At 34.7% G+C, this 10102-nt stretch overlaps 2 protein-coding genes across 2 annotated transcripts; one reads left to right on the forward strand and one right to left on the reverse strand.

The window, feature by feature from the left end:
• Nucleotides 1-574: 574 nt before the first annotated feature.
• Nucleotides 575-3066, forward strand: LOC131153003 (uncharacterized). Its single transcript, XM_058105010.1, has 3 exons — nucleotides 575-734; nucleotides 1853-2009; nucleotides 2869-3066. The coding sequence occupies exons 1-3, from the start codon at nucleotides 732-734 to the stop codon at nucleotides 2913-2915; spliced, it is 207 nt and encodes a 68-aa protein (XP_057960993.1). The 5' UTR covers nucleotides 575-731; the 3' UTR covers nucleotides 2916-3066.
• A 1305-nt stretch (nucleotides 3067-4371) lies between these two features.
• LOC131153004 (uncharacterized) lies at nucleotides 4372-9671 on the reverse strand. The gene is made up of 5 exons (XM_058105011.1): nucleotides 8871-9671; nucleotides 8188-8406; nucleotides 5750-5845; nucleotides 5173-5277; nucleotides 4372-5074 (listed from the first exon to the last, which is right to left on the reverse strand). The coding sequence occupies exons 1-5, from the start codon at nucleotides 9486-9488 to the stop codon at nucleotides 4850-4852; spliced, it is 1263 nt and encodes a 420-aa protein (XP_057960994.1). The 5' UTR covers nucleotides 9489-9671; the 3' UTR covers nucleotides 4372-4849.
• Nucleotides 9672-10102: the final 431 nt, after the last annotated feature.

Here is a 10102-nt window from a genome sequence, read left to right on the forward strand (position 1 = left end):
ATCAAGGAGTTAATTAAGAGTCATTCGATTTGATTTAGATCCAACTAATAATTAATTGGGTACCTTTCGTAAGAATCATAAACTTGGACTAAACACCCGATTCACCTTTGTGGAGTTGAGTGAATTATGATATTGCTCAAAATCTTAACATATGATTTGTCTTTTCCTAATTCTTTAAAATTAAATTGAGAAATCTACATGCCGAAATTTTATAATACAATAATAAATGGTGGCAAATTAGTGAGATGCATTTCATTTAATATAATCCTGGCAGTTTAAATGCCATTAGCAAAAAAGAGGGAGATGCATTTTAAAGATTTGAGTCTATTAATGAGCTTATTAATTTTTATAGTTGTTTTTAAATATTACATAATTGATACTCTAAAAATTAATATTAACACTTCCTATTTATTTTTTCAAGTATTGACTTGTGCATTTATTTTCTTATTTTTTTTTTATTTTACAAGTAAAAAAAAGATAAATTTTTTTATTATACAAAAACGATATAAATATCATTAATATTTTTGACGGTGTTAATAATATAATATGATCCCCTTTTTTTAAAACTGCTAAAAATAAACATTCTATTGTTCGAAACAAAATTAAAAATAGTAATTAAAGAAACACGCACAAAAACCCCACCTATAAATATTCCCGTCAAGATAGTTTCAAAGCGGAGCTCAGGGACCTGTCAATCTCCATCAAGTCCTCGGGAGCGGCTCTCTGCGACAATGGTGGATCTCTCTCTCTCTCTCTCTCTCTCTCTCTCGCGTGTATGAATATCGGTTATATGTCTCCTCTTTGATCTTTCTGTTCTTTAATATTTTGGTTTGTGGTGAATTTTTTTTTATTTGGGCGTCTCTTGATGCTTTTATTTATGCCGTAACTGTTTGTTCTGATACTCGTTTTTCATCAAACACGCCTGAAGAAATCGGGGGTTTTCTGAAATCTTGTCTCTTGTTGAATCCATGGAATTTCTTGTTCTCGATCATTTTATTTTCATGCTGGCTTCGTTTGTTTGTTGCGGAGGAAATGGACGACAATCGTCCTGGAAAATTTTTGGGTGAAAATTAATTTACTGCTTATCGGCCGCAGCTCAATTCGCCTCGATGGCTAATCACACGCTAAAGATTTATGCAAATTTTGAATTTTTTTATTGTCTTTTTTATCAGCTTGGGGAGGAAGAATCAGGGATGGTGGTAGTTTTCTAGGAAGTCGTGGATTAGATGTTGAAAAATGAATTGATGAATAATATGAGCGCCCTGCAACCAGAAGTCGTGGATTAGATGTTGAAAAATGAATTGACGAATAGTATGAGCACCCTGCAACCACATCTAAATTAGGCACCAACCATTTCTGGAACAATTTATAATTTCCCAAAATGGATTTACCCCCAAATAGGATTGATTTGAGGTCATTAGATGCTGCACAAGTGCTTCCAAAATGGTAACCAAAGGGTACCGAGATTTTTGTTTCATTACCATAATCAGATGCTGAAAGCAGGGGATGAGAGTTGCAGAGAGATAATGTAGCCCAACTTGGATGCAAGCTCAGATTTAAAAAGCCAATATGCGTGTTTGAATTAAAAGTGCTATTATGCTTCTTTCACATTTTGTACATGAGATGGCGGTGTTCGGTAGCCTTGTGGGAGTTGTCTGAGTCTATAGGCATAAAGTATTTTAGGAGAGCCGTGACTTGTTTGGTATGCAAGAGTGAAATGGGATTGGCCTTTATAATTTTATGTATTCACCATATGATTTTTTACTTTTCATTTGGTTCCACTGCCAATTCACTCTATTATTGAATTAGTGGTTTAGAGATTCATGCATTAATGGTCATTTGGTTTTCACAGACTACCTCAAAGCGCCTTTCAGACCGGAAAGTTGCAAAGTTTCAGAAGAACATCATGAAGAGGGGTTCAGTTTCTGAAACGTCAACGAAGAAAGGAAATGGATACCCAGTTGGGCCGATTTTGCTTGGGTTCTTCATCTTCGTGGTTATTGGATCATGTATGAATCACTCCTTGTGCCTTATTACACAAATCTCTTGTCTATAACTCTGCTTGTTGGCTATTTATGTTTGCAACTTTGCATTTATACTTGATCAGCAAAGTTTCTTTGGTGAAATTGAGCTGTGGAGTTTCAGTACATGCTTGCTTAGAATATGCTCTTTTTTACAAAGGAAATAAATTTCATGAAGATTTTTGCTTATCTCATGTATTTCAGTTGCATACAGTTGTTCCTTCTACCATGCTCATACAATTATGATAGGACCATAGGGGAGCTTGACATATCACTTTTGATAGAACTTTTGATTATTATCTAAAATAGTCATAATGACTCAAAAAGGTCATTGGTCTGCTTATTTCATTTTCATGGTCTGAAATTCACAGCGATGTCACCTGTATTTTTCTCTTTCCTGCTATTCCTCCTCCCCCCAAAGTTTTCTGGTTAATTTATGTATATTGTGCTGGTTTCACAATGGCAAATTATCATTTATATTTATAAGAATCATCTTGAACCATATTGGAACATTCCTTTATGTTGCATTTGGGACCATGAATTTTGGGTCTGAATTTGAAGCTGTGTGAACTTGGATAAAAAACTTCATACGATTTTGTATCGAAATTTGTCTGAATATCATAGATCCAAATTCACAATCTCAAACTTGCATCCCCAAACACCTCATTGGAGTAGTTCAGTTTGGGCAAAACTCTGGTGAAATGAATTTTCTAAATCCGCATTTAGCAAACTCATGAACACCTGTATGTTTTTAAGAGAAAAAAATCATCATCCTTCAGACTTCTTGGTTCATGTTCTAAGGCTTGATTAATTTACTAAAAAGGTTCATTTCTTCTTTTCTTTGCAGCTCTGTTCCAGATTATCAGAACAGCAACAAGTGGTGGGATGGCCTGAGACCAGGAGGGAGGTTGCACAACAGGGAGCTTTTCCAATGGCTGTCGTAATTAACATTAGTGACTTTGTAAGAAAGTTGTGCAGTTGTGCTATAAACCATCCTTGTGCACTTCAATAAAAATAAAAATGCCCTCTTGAGTTATTTTACACAGTTCTGCCATCTTTTTTCCGCCTATCTTTTTTATGTTGTTACTGCATATATGGTTGGTTTGGGGTTCTATTTCCCAGTTATCAATTTGTGGAAAGAATTTTATTGCTGCACCAGATTTGATCTCATTAAAACATAGCCTTGCCATTAAAGGCAAAAATCCTTTTCATGTTATGTTATTTAAAGAAGTGCAAATCTTCCTTCCAGTTTCATGTACTTATAATCAAAATAATCAATGGATTTCAAACCTTAAAAGTAGTAAACAACAACTAAGCCTTAAAAGTCCTACTATGTGACCATGTGGGGTGAATTCTTTTTCGCCAATTCAGAGCGCTTACAATATTTTCCTCAACTTAGAGCTATTAAATTCTTTCCCATTGTCTCATTTCAATTTATTTTAGGTCTATCTGGTAGTAATTATTATTGGGTGTGAACGGAAGAGAAATGTGCCAACAACAAACAATTTCTTCTAGCGACCTATAAAAAATTTGAGGTAATTAAAACGGAGGTGGAATTGCAAAAATGACCCTTTGCACGAGTCACTGATACATATCAATTATGTCACAGTCAATTGTCACATTACATAAAATAAAATGGCAAAGCTAGCCCTAGTAAGACCATTTATTAAAGAGGATGTTTGTATAACTAAGTCAAACTTAAAAAGGAATTCTTTTGGTAATTTTCCCTAAAAAAAAACCATTAAAATGGCAATTTACATATTTTCATTAGAATCAAGCATTAATTCTAATAATTTGGTACAGTTAATTTGGTGCATTAATTGAACCAAAATTCAGTTAAACCATTTTCATCACCTACGCAAAAGAGCAAGTTACCATAATTAAAAACAGACCAAATTATACTTGCTTTCCTAATTATCTTTTTTTGTTTTTTTGTCTTGTAGAATTGTGCAAATCATGGATTTACAAAGAAAATTTGATACTAAAAAAGGCACGGCCAACAGCTTGATATATGTATATATATATATGACCAATTTAGTATGAATTATGTGTGTGCATGTAAATTAAATTAACTAACCGCTGAATTGAGTCTCAGGTTTGATCAAACAGAAAGCTAATAATAAAATAGAATAAAAGAACCTTGAATAAAATTTGATTAGAATGGAATAATGCTTAGCCCTACTACTATCGACAGAGAGGGCATGATTCTTTACTGTTCATCCAGAAGGAAGTTCTTAAAAGCTTGAGAACCATACTGTTCCCTGCACTACCTTAAAGCTTCTCATTTCCACGCAGCTATTACTGCCAAAGCATCACTGGAACAATAGGTTTTTCTCAGCAATAAAGGAAAGAAAATAACATTAACACATTTTATTCATGTAACTTAAATGTAACACAAGCTCTCTCTTCTGAAATAGAGAAAGCTCCTTCCACCAACATTTTGACCCATAACATATAATCTGCAGTAAAAAAAAAAGTGTAATAACAGACAATACTGACAAGATACAATATAGGGCTTGGAAGGAGGAAAGAAAATGCTAGATTTTGTAGGGTTGGGGTGCACGAACGGGGCAAAAGAGCTGCCGAGGTTGTACAATGAGGGAACAAAAATGCTCAATGAGGAAAAGATGAAGATTGCCAAATGGTTTAGAAAGAAAACACACCATAGGCATGTTTGGAATTTTCTGATCTGCATCTGTGAGGCACTCGAGCCACTGCTCTTCCTTGGTTGCTCTGATAATAATCTGAACTTTTGGATGGCCTTTTTTATGATTTCAATCAAAATTCTATTTTGAGGAAAAAAATGAAGAACCAAATTGCCAAATGGTTTAGAAAAGCTTGTGCTGCATCTGCGCTTGGTAGGCATGTTCAGATTTTTCTGATCTGTGAGGCACTCGAACTGCTGCTCTTCCTTGGTTGCTCTGATAATTATCTGAACTTTTGGATACCTTCTTGACATGGCTTTGATCAAAATCAATGTCATTGTGCATATCAAAACTGTTTCCAGGCAATCTTTGACCTTGCAGAGAATCATAACCTATCCCTTCAAATTCCTACATAATATTGACAGTGCAAATAAGCATAGCTCTACTTGGCTGTGGAAAAGGAATTTAAGTCTGACTGAAAAGGGGTATATGCCGTTAGTGTTTACCAAGGACATTTTCTTCAGAGAGTAAGGTGTTAAACAAGGATTCAAATCGTTGAGGAACATGTCATCTGGACTACCAGGGGTTTTGGGATCCGCAGAGCTGAATTCCTGAATAATATAGGCAGACAAGTTACTAGCGGAAATTAGAAGAGAAAACAAAGGGGGGGATAACAAGTGTCTACCACAAGGAAATGAACATGAGGTATGTGTGATAATAATATGCATGAGATTTTGAAAGTTAATTTGGCTAGTCAACACAATTTTGGTGGGGATTGCCATGAGTGGGTAAACTGGATTTTGCTTATGACAGTCGCCTGATTCAGTTACATCTCTCTATTTTTTTGGCAATAAATTCAAAAATCATCTCCCTCTCATATTTTACAATTCTTTCAAGGAATTTGGCTCTTGCCATCCTAAATAGCCGTTTAGATGAGTCGAGCAATAGCAGCAGTTTTTTTATGTTAAAAATGTGCACAGAATGTGATTATGATTTTCCATTGATTACTTCATTTATGACTTTCATAGTAATAGAAATACATGTCCTACTGAGACAAAATTTGTAACTCGCGACAATCCTTACCAAAGAATTGGCAGGCTCTGAATCATATGCTGGTGTCTTTGGAGAGCTGAAATGACCTTCATAACATCCTTGTAATGAATTTTTATCTGCCTTCACCTGTTGAAGAAAAGTACCATCAGAAACTCAAACGTACAAATCCTAACATCAGCAAAGTCCCGAACAAATTGAATGCCAACAAATAGCATGTGGAGCTGAGAAGCAAAATAAACATTCTGATCACCAACTTTTTCCAGCTAAACCATTAGTTAAATAACAGAAAAGGCATGGTCCAGATTTTCAGCTAAAGAGGATGGTACATGAAAATTATTTTTGTAAAGGAAGATCTTATGTGATGGTTTGGTCCGGTCATTAATGGATGATGACCAACCCTATGTTTTTTAGGACAAAAGACACTAACCTCCCTGAGATTTGGTAAAAAGATAGGGACCTCTCTTGAGGTTTCAAAATTTTCATTGACCTCCTCTGAGGTTTCAAAAATTCCACAAACCTCCACTGAAATTTGCCAGACACAAATTACCCCTCGAAAGACTTGTTTTTTTGACAAAATATAAGGAGAGATTTCTGTCCTATTGGAAAACCTCAAGGGAAGTCCTTGAAATTCTAAAAACCTTAGAAAAGATCCTTGGAATTTTTGAATCCTTGGTGGAAGTTAGCATTTCTTTACTAAACTCAAAAGGAGGTCAGTGTTTTTTGCCTATTTTATTTTTAGATAAAAATATGTAAATAAATTATGAAAAAAAAATGTATAATTTGTAAACTACTTTTTGGCCATTCAAAAAAATACTAACTTGAATACATAGTAAACCATGTCGAGAGATAAGATATAGCATTACAAATTCAACTTATTTTCAAGATTTAAAATGCAACTCTCAATTAATTTGTAAAGGTTGAGGCTCAAAAGTTTTAGAAATCAACTCATATTATGACATTTCCTTTATATAAATATGTAGTAAAAATTTTCTAATCAAATCTAACTTAAACCGATACATTGATTTTTAGACCTGCCTTGTTTTGAAGTGAACCTTAATTGAGCCTTTTAATACATTGATTTTTATATAAATATTTTCTTAATTTTTTATTTATCTATTTTTATAAATAATTTTAAAAGTTGTTTATGCCTCTAAGATCCACCCTATCTCACTATAAATCATAAGCTGTCAAGCAAATTATGATCATAATGATAATTTTTTTACTAAAATTTAGAATTTACAAGATAAACACCAAAGAAAGAATTGCATTTATGGTTAATTATGAGTTAGTTATCAAATATTTGTATTAGTTTTAAGTAATTATGTGTTAATTATGAAATATCTAATATTTTTTTATAATGCATTTACGGTTGCAATCAAGTAAAACCCAGTCAAGCTTTAACATTTTAGGCTTGACTTATTTAATAAATGAGCTTTAAAATCAAATTCAACCTGCAAGCTAATCAGGCTTGTTAACATTCATATCATTTATTAATCAAGTTTAAAACAAGTTCAGACGTGTCAAGTCTAATCCTGTTAAGATTTTCATTATATATTAATGAGTTTTAAAATTAAAGCTAAAATTACTCAAACAAATAAATGAGTTGGTTCATTTAAAACACAAGCGTAATACAATGAGTTGGGTTTTATTATCTTATTTTATGAAAAATTTAAAATATTAATAAAAAATATGTGATGTGTGATGACTAGAAAGAAAATACTTTTGAAAAATATATGTAAAATAATGTCAATTTAAATGAACCCTAAATCAAATGCATAAATTCATTAATCTCTTATGAAATGGGTAGACAAGTCAATTTTTGACCCTATACACAAAAAATTCATGAACTCCTTTCATTAGTTAACTGGCAAGCCTATTACGCAAGATTTTGAGTCCATAACTAGCAAACTTGCATACTAATTAAACGAGTTAGCTTGTGAGTTTGGCAAGTTGAGTATCATCTAACTCAAACTTGACTCATTTAATTTTTTACTCCTTTCGTTAGTCAACTTGTAAGCCTATTATGCAAGCTTTTGAGTCTGTAACTAGCCAACTTGCATGCTTAATTCAACGAGTTAACTTGTGAGTTTGGCAAGTTTAGTATCATCTAACTCAAACTTGACTCATTTAATTTTTGAGCTCAAAAGTTAATCTCAAGCTTAACTAATTTATTTTAATAAACAAACTTGAATGAGTTATTATGGACCCATGTATTAACTTGCGAATTGCTCAACTTATTTGCAGTCCTAATTACATTTAACTTTATCATTCAGCCAATTTATATAGAGATATTTTAGGAAATAAGAAGTCGACAACAATTTGGAAAAATCCCATTTATAAACAAACAGATATAAGTTCATGCAAGTCAACTAGTCAGATGATCTATGAATGGAGAAAGTATGGGTATTAAACTAATTTCAACATTCAAATGCATATTATATAAGAAGTGTTTAGCATTGCATAATTACCTCCGCAAGATCCTGTGCAAGGCACTGAAGCTGGCCTGTAAGAGAAGTGACCTGTCTTTGGAGAGTTGGGATTATTTGTTTTGCCTGTTTCAATTCAGAACCCTGCTTATCAAACAGCTCTTGAAGTTGAGAATTCATCTCATCTGGGAACAATACGGCGCTCTTCAGTGACTTAATCTCTGCCCTTTGCTTGAGGCACAAATCTTTTAACTTCTCAACCTTCAAAATCCCAAGCAAGGGCGTCATATAGGGGGCAGGAACATCACAAAGATTAACACAGAGCATATATCATAAGGCATATTTTCACAAATGCCATTTGGGATTGATCTCAAATCTGGTCAACCAACAGGAAAAAAAAATACCAAAAAACAAAACAAAACAAATATCACCTAAAGCATAAAGAAACAAGTTCTAAAACCAAAGAAGTGTACATATATAATGGAAGAAATTAACAAGACGACTGCTTAGTAGGTAATCCAGACGAGTGTCATAGCAGGAAAAATTTGATTTCTCGAAAATTACCAATGCATATGATACATTGACATGTTGAATTTGAGAAAGAAAAACAAATTCCGCACGAAGAAGTTCCAAAAATCCAGAGCCTTGTTTTTTTTTTTTTTTTTTTGAAAGTTTCAAAAATGAGCAAATAAGCAACTAAATAAAACAAAATAAAAGACGCATACTTCATTGTTTTTCTCCTCCAACGTCAGTTTGAGCCGGGCCATCTCTGCTTCCAGCTCCTGATTCTGACTCAGAAGCTCTCTCTCGCTTCTCAGCACCATGGCCAAAGTCCTCGTATTCGCCTTCCCCTCCGTCAGGGCCTTCTTCTCTCTGAAACCCACATCCGATGATCCCGATCCCGATCCCCGTCCCTTCCCAAACATCTTCCGGTGCAAATCCGTGAAATTCCACCCCTTCTTCGCCGTCTTCTTCAAATCCTCCGCAATTAAATCAGAAGGAATTATCAGAGCCGTCCGATTCACTGCCGCCTTCTGGTTTGACTTAGTATCCACGAGCTTCCTCATCATCATGCTCAATTGCTGATCCATCTGGCCCTTGACGGCGCCGGTTTGTGTCGTTTTGGCGAGCGCGCGAGTGGACTTTGCTGCACCGGAGCTTAAATCCGGCAACCTATGCTGGGAAGCTGGGCTTGAGCTCCCTCTGGTGAGGCGCTTCAAAGAAGATTGCTTTTTTGTAGGGTTTTTGAGCTCGGCGGAGGAGGAAGGCTCCGAGTGGCGCGAGGACGTGGAGGATCGATTGTCGAAGGAGGTGTAACGCGATGAGGGTTTCAGCGAAGTCATGATTGAGCTGAATTGCGCGTCTCTTGAGGTTGAATTCAGGAGAGATTGATGCGAGAGTTGAATTTCAGGAAGAAGAGAGGATTTCTAGGGTTTTGATTTCTGGAGAGAGAGAGAGAGAGAGAGAGAGAGAGAGAGTGCAGTGCGTGTGTTTTTCGTGCCGTTGGGAGTTGGGACACGCGGCGCAGAAATGAGCTGTAGATATTTGGCGCTGTTTTAATTCAAATTTTCGCGTGAGAGGCGTAGCGAGGGAAAAGCCCCACGACGCCGTTTTAGGGTTGTTTGATTCACATATACTTCGGCATGAGAATGCATTTATGTTAGTAAAATAACGACCCATGTAACATAGAAACTAGGTGGATTTTTTATTTTACTTAAATTTAAAAATCGTTTGTGTTAACTTTTTGAGTTTGATTTCTGATTTTGATAATGACAAACTGCAAGTTACTTATGTATGCACTCAGTACTTAAACAAACTTTTAATTCAAACACACACATAAGACAAGGAAATGGAAGTCAGAAATGACGTAAAGCGCACATATTCTTTGTATATTCAATGAAGTTTCAGAAAAGTGAAGAAAAAGAATAAGACTTGTTGTTTATTTTGTATAATGCAT

Source organism: Malania oleifera, chromosome 4 (genome assembly GCF_029873635.1).
Source record: "Malania oleifera isolate guangnan ecotype guangnan chromosome 4, ASM2987363v1, whole genome shotgun sequence".
NCBI lineage: Eukaryota > Viridiplantae > Streptophyta > Magnoliopsida > Santalales > Ximeniaceae > Malania > Malania oleifera.

What these genes read in the sequence shown, in the direction of transcription:
- LOC131153003 (XM_058105010.1), top strand. An exon ending in CTTCGTGGTTATTGGATCAT is followed by an intron (nt 2,010 to 2,868) that starts GTATGAATCACT and finishes TTTTCTTTGCAG; the next exon opens with CTCTGTTCCAGATTATCAGA.
- LOC131153004 (XM_058105011.1), bottom strand. Translation starts at nt 9,488, where the DNA reads ATGACTTCGCTGAAACCCTCATCGCGTTACACCTCCTTCGACAATCGA. An exon ending in CAGAGCCTGCCAATTCTTTG is followed by an intron (nt 5,278 to 5,749) that starts GTAAGGATTGTC and finishes TATATTATTCAG; the next exon opens with GAATTCAGCTCTGCGGATCC. An exon ending in CTCTGAAGAAAATGTCCTTG is followed by an intron (nt 5,075 to 5,172) that starts GTAAACACTAAC and finishes AATATTATGTAG; the next exon opens with GAATTTGAAGGGATAGGTTA.